A 10689-nucleotide genomic window follows, 5' to 3' on the forward strand; every position below is an offset into this window, starting at 1 on the left:
CATTATGCTTTGCTGTGATTATGAGTGATATATGTGGTTATTATAATTACATTAATTCATCTTGCTGTGAAGCACTTTGGAACCTTTGGATTTTAAACAGGCTATAGAACTACATTTGCTTTGCTTTATCTGCTAAATTTGTTCTGATATGACGAAGGAACATGCCACACCTGATCATGAAACTGCTTCTCAGTCAACTGACCAGTTACCTTTGATCCTCTGAAAATGGGGGACTGTGTATAGAAATGTCTATAATTCCTAAACAGTTATTGCAATATTTTCCAATTAAATTCAATTCAAATTTTATTTGTATAGCGCCAAATCACAACAAAAGTCATCTGAGGACACTTGACAAAGTAAAGTCTAGACCTTACTAGTAATATTATAGAAGAAAAACCCAGCAAACCCCCCTGAGCAAGCACTTGGCGACAGTGGGGAGGAAAAACTCCCTTTAACGGGAGACCCCGGCTCTTGGTGGGCGGCCTTCTGCCTCGACCGGTTGGGGTGAGTGGACAGAGGATATAGCAGTATAACTAAGGGAAGGCTCAGGGGTTTAAGGCTCAGGGTTTTATTTATTTATCTGTTTTTATTTTTGTAAAACCCCTTGAATTAAAGCTAAACGTCTACACTTTGTCTACATTGACTGCTTCATTTCAAGTCCATTGAGGTGATGTACAGAGGCAATATTACAAAAATCGTGTTCTTGTGCACCCGACTGCATCTCCTATCTGGCCTGGGAACCCCTGGCGTCCCCCAGGCAGAGCTGGAGGGCGTGCTGGGGAGAAGGACATCTGCACCACTGTTCTGGCCCTGCTGTCTCATGTTACGACCCCGGAGCAGTGGCACAAAGCGGATGACGTCATGATGTGAATGGTTTTAACGAACAGCCTGTGTGTGTTGCAGTCTGTCCTCAGAGAAGGTCTGGAGGAGATGAAGCAGTTCTTCTCCATCAACAGCAGCTGCAGACTTCCTCTGAACCCGGCGCTGCTGGTTACGGGAATCAACATACAGGTAGCAACACACACACCAGCTCTGGATCTGTTTTGCCGTTGGAAGGATTGTGATGAGATGTGGTTCGAATGTTCATGTTCCTGTCAGGATGAACTGTAATAACTGCTGATCCTCTGACTTGTGTCTAGTGTCTATGTCAGGTCAGCATTTTCATCTGCATCACTCCTGCTGTCCTGATTGTGTATGAAGGACTCTGTTCAGGCACAGTGACATTAATCTTCTTCTCTTGTACAGTCATGTTCGTTCTTCAACTCCAACGCTGTCCCTCTCAAACTGTGCTTCCAAAACCTCGACCCTCTGGGAGACCATATCAATGTCATCTTCAAGGTTTCACCTGATTTTATCTGATTTCTGCTTCTCTGAACCAGAACCTGAACCGGTACTTGAACCAATCTGTTGTCTCTGTCTCCGTCCAGTCAGGAGATGACCTGCGGCAGGACATGCTGACTCTACAGATGATCCGCATCATGAACAAGCTCTGGATCCAGGAGGGTTTGGACATGAGGATGGTCATCTTCAAATGTTTTTCCACTGGTAGGGGGCGAGGTGAGGACACCACGTCAGGACAGGAGTAAGACCGTTGAATAAAGCAAGGTGTGACTGACAGGTATGGTGTGACCTGTTCTCAGGCATGGTGGAGATGATTCCTCACGCTGACACTCTGAGGAAGATCCAGGTGGAACATGGAGTCACAGGATCCTTCAAAGACCGACCACTGGCTGACTGGCTGCAGAAACACAACCCCACTGACGAGCAGTATGACAAGGTAACACACTCAGACAGGCAGTAGAGCTACACAAGTAATTGTGTCGTGAGCGTGATTCAGAGCGTGACACAGAATATCTTTCACTGTGTCAAACATGTTGGATTTGTTTTTGAATCAGTCTTCTCTTCCTGTCTACAGTACCTCATTCCTGGGCAGCATAGCGAGGAAAAGGGAGCACTTGATTTGATGCAAAACATCTTTCTGCTAATGCAAACACGGCAGAATCATTGTCACTTGAGACTGAGATCGCACAGGGATCTGAATCATGCTCACGATACAGTTAATCATGCAACCCTAAGAGGCAGGGATAGTTACTGAGGACCCGTGTCCCTTATTTAGGCACCAAACAGGTGAACTCTGTTTGTTCTGTTTTATAACCACACTGAGGATTTGTGCAGGTGAAATGGGAAAAAAGCAGCAATACTGAAATGTCCCTTTTCAGTCTCATGTCACAAATTTAAATGTTCAGTGGCACAAATGCTGAGTCAACACCTGACCTCTGGCCTCTGTACTGTGTACTCTGTTAACCGAAATAACCTTAGGAAAAATCAACTGGACTTGGATTTCTAGGTCGAAGACGTTTCACCTCTCATCCAAGAGGCTTCATCAGTTCTGACTGACTGGTGTTGAGCCGGAGATATTTATCTCCCTCTGTGGTGTTTCAGTCCTTTGAAGGCCATCAATGTCCCTTAACGACTGAGTCTTATAGCCCAGTATCGGTGAGAGTCGTTACCTGTCTTTGGATCCTCCCCTGTCGACCGACTCTCACCGATACTGGGCTGTAGGTGGAACGTCTTCGATCTAGAAATCTAAGTCCAGTTGATTTTTCCTAAGGTTATTTCGGTTTACTATGACCTGGATGACTGAGAATCTGCACAGACATGTGTACTCTGTTGTGTGTCCAGGCAGTGGAGAACTTCATCTATTCATGCGCTGGCTGCTGTGTGGCAACCTACATCCTGGGAATTTGCGACCGCCACAACGACAACATCATGCTGAAGACCAGTGGTCACATGTTCCACATCGACTTTGGGAAGTTCCTCGGACACGCACAGATGTTTGGAAACATCAAGCGGTGAGAGACAGACTGAGGCCGTCCCAACATTAACAGGACGAGCCTGTCCTTATTTTAGCTGAAAAAACCGTGTTATTTTGGACTAGTTAGACTGTGTTGTGGGTCGTGTGAGTGTGATGTGGTGATGTGGGTCATGTGGCTTGTGCAGGGACCGCGCCCCCTTCGTCTTCACCTCCGACATGGCGTACGTCATCAATGGAGGAGACAAACCATCCAGTCGCTTCCACGATTTTGTGGATCTGTGCTGCGAGGCGTACAACCTGATCAGGAAACACACACACCTGTTCCTCAACCTGCTGGGCCTGGTGGGTACAGTTTACCTGGGGTCAGTTTATTAGGAACACCTGTGTCAAAGTAAGTCAGTCTAGTCCAACAGTCCTGCTGTAAACCCTCTGATGAAGGTCACAGTTCAAAGTGTTTATTAGTCATATGCACAGTTAGGAAACGTGTTTCCCTGTACAATGAAATTCTTACTTTGCTGTCGACATGAATGCCACAAAATACAAATGAAATATAAAGTAAATGAACAGTAACACAAATCTAAGGCACTTTAAAGCATCAAGTGAAGGGAGCAATTAAAGATACAACAAGAACACAATATAATGCAGAGAGAATATATGCTACGTGGGAGCTGTGGGGTGTAAATACTCAGCAGTGAGTGTGCATGTGCAAAATGAGTATGTAAACAGTACAGATGGAATTACATGAGGTAGATCCTGATTCAGCTGTTTAGGAGTCTGATGGCAGAGGGAAAGAAAGAGTTTTTCAGCCTAGTGGTCCTACACTTCACACTTCTGAGCCTCTGACCGGAGGGTAGTGGTATGAACGGTCCGTGCTGGGGGTGGGTGGGGTCTTTGAGGATGGAGGCAGCTTTCCTAAGCACCCTGCGGAGGTAAATGCTCTGCAGAGAGGGCAGGTTGATAATGTTCAGTTTGTGTTCATACTGAACTGTACAGCATTCTACTGGCTGGTGTTTCTGTTTAACCTCACTTCATAATGGAAACACATGTCAGTATAACACAGTGCAAACTGTTGGATTAGTTGCATTTTAGCTAAGTGTGCCCAACAAACTGACAACTGAGTATGTGCGTATATTTATTTTGATTCATTGTCATTGTAAGAAAACCTGCCACGAACTACAACTTTTCCAATGTGATACTTGGCTGTTTTTCAGTCTTCTATCCCAGTGAACAGAATATGTTTTGTGTTTTCAGCTGTTGGTCATACACAACATACATATTAACACGTGTGTGTACATGCAGATGTTGTCTTGTGGGATCCCTGAACTTGCTGATCTGGATGATCTGAAGTACGTCTACGATGCTCTGAGACCTCACGAGTCTGAAGCTGACGCCACCATGTACTTCACCAGGTACATACACACACAGGTTTGTGAAGCTGTGCCTCCAGTTTCAGGTTTGATCAGAATGGGAGCCGGAGCTTTAAAGGAGCACTCCACCAGTTTTATTCCATGCACATCAGATCAGTGTTAGTCCTCCTCACCCTGTGGAGACTCTTCTGTTCTACAGAACCAAAATACTGTGGTGGCTAGGACCTGATGCGAGCTAAATTAATTCAGACAGATCATTCCAATTCCAATTTAATATTACAATAATTCAAGGCATTTCAATAGTTTGGCAGACAATTCAACAGACTAAGAGATAGGGGACAGAGTCACCATTCCTGCAGGAAATAAATGCAGTATTAGACAAGAAGATTGTCACAGAGTCAGTCAGTCTCTTTTAAGTCATAAGCACAGTCAAGTCCGTCACGTCCCCCCAGCCGGGGTCTCACTCTCTATCCTTCTTCCGCATGCACATACACTACACTACTCTACTGCCTCCTTTTGTACACAGCTCACTTTTGCCCCCCCCCCCCAACCAATTCCTGAACCTAGTTAACAGATCATCTCTACATCAGGATGACCCAATGGGTTAAACAAACAGGCCATGAACCCAAAATGTTCTTGCTTCAGCACACATCCTGGCCTGTGATAGAGCAGGGACACAACAGGCCATACTGATTCCACACATAGACTGTTCACCATGGCTTTGGAAAGAGCACAGATGGGATGTGGAAAAACAATTTGTCATTTTCAGCAGCCAGTAAAAACAGTCAGAATGGTCCTTTAACCTCCTCTCTTTGTGCTGGGGCAGGTTGATCGAGTCCAGTCTGGGCAGTGTTGCCACCAAACTGAACTTCTTCATCCACAATCTGGCTCAGATGAAGTTTGCCTCATCGGAGGATCGACCCATGCTGTCGTTTGCTCCCCGAGTCCACACGATGAAGAGCGATGGCCTCATCAGGAACCTCTACATCTGCAGACACATCCGCACCGCCAGCCCCAGCAAAGGATATGTGAGTCTGTTAGCAGTCACACACCGGCTGATCTTTAGTTTGTGTCACTGCCAACAGCTGTAGTACTGCTCAGCTGTAAAACATGGAGCATTGCATTGTGGGAGTGTTAGCAGAGAGCAGTGTACATGCTGTGGGCACTGCTTTGTTTTTCCACAGTGTAGTGTTGAGGGCACGATGTGTTGGAGTGAACATGGCGGACAGTGATGGGGCACTATATTGTAAACAGGGCAACTTCAGATGCAGGATCAGACTGAATTCTAACAGGTCTCAGCTGCAGACACATTAGTTCTGGGTAAATCTGCTCATTTCATATATGCCTCAGTGTGTCTGTGTGAAGCTGCTGCAGCTGTGAAGCAGTGCAGAGAAGCAGCAGCTCTGCATCATCCCACTTTATACAGGCACACAGGAAACAGTGGTTTCCAGTATCACAGGTGTTAAACGGATAAATAATAGGATCCGGTTCAGGTTTATGTTCATGTTCAGCTTTTGGTTGTGGTGGTTCTGTGTGTGTGTGTTTCAGGCATTTGTGGTGAAGGTGGAACGTGAGGGGCAGCAGGAGGTGCAGCTGGTTCAGAGGACCTTTGAAGAGTTTCAGGAACTTCACAGTAAACTGAGACTGATCCTGCCCTCGTTCAAACTGCCCAGGTGCGCACACACTAACATGTGCGTGCTCATGCACACAGAGGGACCACAGCAGTGTGTTGCTGCCACCTGGCTCAAAATATTTTGTCAGTTTTTTCATGTGATTACAGGTTTTCTCGTTAGAAAGCAATTTTTCCAGTTGGTATGAGAAACATCTCTTGTTAAAACAACTTATCTCATTGTTTCACCAGTGTCTCGTTTCATTTCACAATTATGAGAAACTGGAGGCAGCAGCACAACGACCCTCAGAGCAGGAAACAGGTGATTTGTGTTTCAGGTGTGACATCTCTCTTCTTTGTCCTGCCCACAGTTTCCCCAGCCGCTTTGTGATTGGCCGGTCCCGAGGTGAGGCGATGGCTGATAGGAGGAAAGACGAGCTGAACGGTTACATCTGGCACCTGATCCATGCCGCCCCAGAGGTCGCTCAGGTCTGATCTTGGTGGTGGTGGTGGTGTTATTGGTCATTGAGAGTGTGACACGTCTCTGTGAGCTTCATGTATTACACTCAGCAGCATCTCAGCAACATCTTTTATTTTCCTAAATATCTCAGTCACACAGTGACTTTCAGAATAAAAGTCAGCACAAAAAAATGCACACATTGAAGTCATGAATCATAACTAGTTTTTATGACTTTGGATGAAAATAATGGTTAGTTGTGGCTCCTCTGTATGAACTTTACAAACCAGGATGAACTAGTTTCAGTAGACAGTTTAGATTTTGAGCTGGGAGCTCAGGTTTCTCTTGCTTCCTGCCTTCAGGTGTGTCTTTATTCCTGCAGCACATCATGCTCAAGTGAAGCGCAACATGTTTTCAAGTGCTACTTAACGCAATGTCATTTCATTTTCACTCTGTGGCTTCTGAGAAATGTGTGAGGAAACATATCAGTGCTGGAGGCAGCATGAGGGTGTGGATCACTGCTGCTCTATCAGGCCTGACCAGTGTCAGACGCTTGGCAGGACGTGCACACTCTTTGCTAACACTGAACATGGTGTTACATGTTGGTCATTATAGTTTTGTTACATTTGCTGCTAGTTTGTGTTAAAGCTGCTGTGAAGTGGAGCTTCTGTTGTTAAAATAAAACAGACTTCAGCTGCAGCTCCACTGTTATTGTTGGTGTTCTCATCAGTTTTATTCTTGAGTGTGGATTAAGTCAGGATTCATTAAAACTGATAGAAGCAGGTTTATTTGACTTTATGTTCTCTTTGGCCACAGACTGATCCGGCAGCTGGTTTAGAATCCATCACAGATTCAGTTCAGCCTCAGGCTTCTCAACAAAGACTAAAACTGACTCAACATCAAGACAAAAATGTTGTTTAAACCAGTTTTTGTGCACAAAAACTAAATGTCCAATGAAAGGTCAGATGCTATCACTCATTGGTTTGATCATACATGACACGAAACAACACGGGAATAAAAGTCTGTGTTTGTAAAAAGACCGGTTAATTGTTATTTTAAAGGAGTTTGTGTGCTTTAGTTATTATTATTAAATCATTAAATGGACAGGAACATTAAACACTGGTGGAAATAAGGATTGTCACTGTCTTGACTCATTGGGGCTTCCATAAACACGACTGGCTTAGTTTCCATGTTGCAGTTGGTATAAGTGGGGGCATCATCCTCTTTAGGGTTAGGATTTGCTAAACAATATACAATATACAGTTTGTGTGTGGCCTGGTATTACTCATGATGTGGGGACATAAATATGTAAAACACTCACACTGTGGGCATTCACATCCTTATGGGGACAAAAAGGAAGTCCCTAAAACATAAATCATGACATTTTAGAGTGATGACTTGGTTTAAGTTTAAGGTAAGTCCCCATAAAATTAATGGAAGTCAGTGTAATGTCCCCTGAATGTGATGGAAAGATAACGTGTGTGTGTGTGTGTGTGTGTGTGTTGCAGGGTCACCTGGTCTACGCCTTCTTCCACCCGCTGCCCAGAGACGAGAGACCTGGAACAACAGCCAGCAGACCAGCAGGTATACATATACAGATGAAGACCACGTGCACATGCTTGTTTGTTTGTCTGTGGAGGTCAGTGCCCATTGCAGTAATTAGATGAGAGATCTAGCTCATGTGGCATGTGTCTGACCCCCTCAGAAGTCAGAGGGTCTGTAGTTGGTCCAATCAGTGAGTGCGGCGGCTGTGATGTCAGTGATTAGCTGATGGCGTGAGACCTCAGTTGACTCGTTCAGTGTCAGGCACACAGCTGTTGTACCCACCCTGGTTCATGCTGCTGGTTCTCAGCCAGCTGTATGTGTCCTCACCAGATGTTGCTGAGATGCTCTTTCGTGTTTGTTGGCTATAAAGAGATGACGAAGACTGAACTGTTTAATGTTGTTCAGGTGTTGCACTGTGGACTAAGTTTCTGCTGAAACACCTGGAGACTCGTGGAGATGCATCAAACAGCTTCGTGTAGAACGAGGTCTGTAACAAGCTGTCTAATTCTGATTAAAGCCTGTGAAGAGGCAGCTATGAAAAAAATGATGCCTCTTTGAGCATGTTCCTGATGTGTTCGATTGAGATTAGCTGTGATGGCAGTGACTCAGTGGAACTGTTCAACCCACAGTGAGCAGAAACACCCACCCTACAGAATACATATTTTGTACAAATGGGTCAAAGTCCAGGCACTGTGACTCTGTCAGATCTGTGAGCAGTGGTAGTTGAGTCGTTAAACCTCAAGTCCGAGTTAAGGCTCAAGTCCCCGGGGTTTGAGTCAGAATGGGGGTGTGTGTGAGACATAATAACCAAACAAATGCACTTGTAAGCATGAACACACTCACGCACACTTCTTCTTCTTCTACTTTTGGCTCTTCCCGTTAGGGGTCACCACAGCAAATCATCAGCCCCCACCAAACTGACGATGCCCATGTTAAACTTGCCATGTTTGTACGCCGGATGCCCTTCCAGATAATGTCTAATTTTTAGTCGCTAGTCAACCTAAGCTGCATGTGTTTGGACTGTGGGAGGAAGTCGGAGTGAAGCCACGCAGGCACAGGGAGAACATGCAGACTCTGCACAGAAAGGCCCTGGGTCGGCTGAGGCTAACACACTCACACACACAACTTAATCCAAAAAAAGTCGGAGTTCTCATCTCCATCTTTTAAGTTCAAATCAAAGAGATCAAGAAAGATCAAAGATTTTTATTGTCAATTCACTATATGTGCAGGACATACAGAAAATCAAAATCCCGTTTTTCTCTCACCTAGTATTGAATGCCATACCATTTAGGAAGCTAAAATAGAATTAAAGTAGAGTAGTGTTGGGCATCCTCACAGCCTGGTGGATGAAGCTATTTGTAAGTCTGGTGGAGTGGGCCTGAAGACTCTGATACCTTCTCCCTGAAGGCAGGAGTCTGAAGTGGGAGTGTGTGGGGTCGGAGGTGTCATCAGCAATGCTGATGGCTCTGCGGGTGAGGCGGGTGTTGAAGATGTCCTTAAGGGAAGGCAGAGGGGTGCCGATGGCTGTATTCACTATGCGTTGCAGGGTCCTTCTGCAGGAGGCAGTACAGGCTTCAACCACACAGTGATGCAGCCAGTGATGACGCTCTCAATGGTGCCCGGGTAGAAGGAGCACATGATGGGGGGTGGGACACTGGCTCTCCTCAGTTTGTGGAGGAAGTAGAGGCATGTTTGAGCCTTCTTGGGCAGTGATGTGGTGTTGTTGGTCCAGGAGAGGTCCTCAGAGATGTGCACCCCCAGGAACTTGGCACTGCTCACTCTCTCCACTACAGCACATGATGGGGGGTGGGACACTGGCTCTCCTCAGTTTGTGGAGGAAGTAGAGGCATGTTTGAGCCTTCTTGGGCAGTGATATGGTGTTGTTGGTCCAGGAGAGGTCCTCAGAGATGTGCACCCCCAGGAACTTGGTACTGCTCACTCTCTCCACTACAGCACCATCGATGGTCAGTGGTGGATGCTTTAGAGGTTTTCATCTGTAGTCCACAATGATCTCTTTAGTCTTCCTCACATTGAGGAAGATGTTGTTGTTCTTGCACCACTGGACCAGTTGGCACACCTCACTCCTGTAGTTGGCCACATCGGTGTTGGTAATGAGGCCAACTATAGTCGTGTCATCCGCAAACTAGACAATACAGTCAATGCTCGAGTCTGAGTCATGGACTTGAGTTCTACAGCAGTGGCCTATGGCCACACTGTTCACGCTGTTTCTGTGAGTGGAGAACAAGAAACATGAATGTGGTCAAACCCCCTCTCACATTCAGCAGTTCTAATTTAATAAGCACTTTTGAGTAGCCATCAAGAGACGCAGTTCTGTTCTCACTAATGGGTTGGATTGCGGAACCTTTGACAGACTGCTGTTTCCTGCGGTAAACCATACTCATTTCCTGTTTTCTGTATTTGCACTGTGTTGTGCTTGCTTCCAGATTGTTTAGGAATTAAACTCACTATTTTCTAGGTTCATCTGAATTTTTGAGTGACAACATATGCTTGCACCACTTAAAGCACTTGTTTTGCAGAAGTTCTTGCTAACTACCAAATTTAACTTGCTACTTTAGGTCGGCTAGTTTAGAAGCTAGCTAAGCTAGTAGCTTAATCGAGAGCAATGGCTTCCCCCTCTTCCTCTCCTCCTTTCTCTTGCTCGGAGTGTCGCATTTTCATTTATTCCTCTGCCTCCTTTAGCGATAATGGTACTTGTAATAAATGTCAGATGCTAGCAGCATTGGAGGCGAGGCTCACAGACTTAGAAGCGCGGCTCCACACCATGGAGAATAGGCCAGCTAGCTATGCCCACGTAGCCGGTGTGGAGCCTCCTAGACGTAGCTTAGCCCAAGCTAGCCGCCCCTCACAGCTTCCCGAGCAGCCGGGATCTCAGACA

The 10689-nt window shown here is 45.8% G+C and overlaps 1 protein-coding gene across 2 annotated transcripts in view; it reads left to right on the forward strand.

Moving 5' to 3' along the window:
- The window catches only part of pik3c2b (phosphatidylinositol-4-phosphate 3-kinase, catalytic subunit type 2 beta), a 53061-nt gene that overhangs the window by 29981 nt on the left and 12391 nt on the right, over window positions 1-10689 (forward strand). For both annotated transcript variants that reach the window (XM_020612134.1, XM_020612132.1), the window contains exons 20-30: window positions 904-1011; window positions 1246-1338; window positions 1428-1557; window positions 1641-1777; window positions 2683-2852; window positions 3001-3157; window positions 4115-4224; window positions 5009-5210; window positions 5731-5855; window positions 6163-6280; window positions 7757-7832. In XM_020612134.1, the coding sequence (XP_020467790.1) occupies window positions 904-1011; window positions 1246-1338; window positions 1428-1557; window positions 1641-1777; window positions 2683-2852; window positions 3001-3157; window positions 4115-4224; window positions 5009-5210; window positions 5731-5855; window positions 6163-6280; window positions 7757-7832 (1426 nt within the window). The remainder of the gene's footprint in view (window positions 1-903; window positions 1012-1245; window positions 1339-1427; window positions 1558-1640; window positions 1778-2682; window positions 2853-3000; window positions 3158-4114; window positions 4225-5008; window positions 5211-5730; window positions 5856-6162; window positions 6281-7756; window positions 7833-10689) is intronic.

The sequence above is a fragment of the Monopterus albus genome, unplaced genomic scaffold, assembly GCF_001952655.1.
Source record: "Monopterus albus unplaced genomic scaffold, M_albus_1.0 scaffold121.1, whole genome shotgun sequence".
Taxonomy (NCBI): domain Eukaryota; kingdom Metazoa; phylum Chordata; class Actinopteri; order Synbranchiformes; family Synbranchidae; genus Monopterus; species Monopterus albus.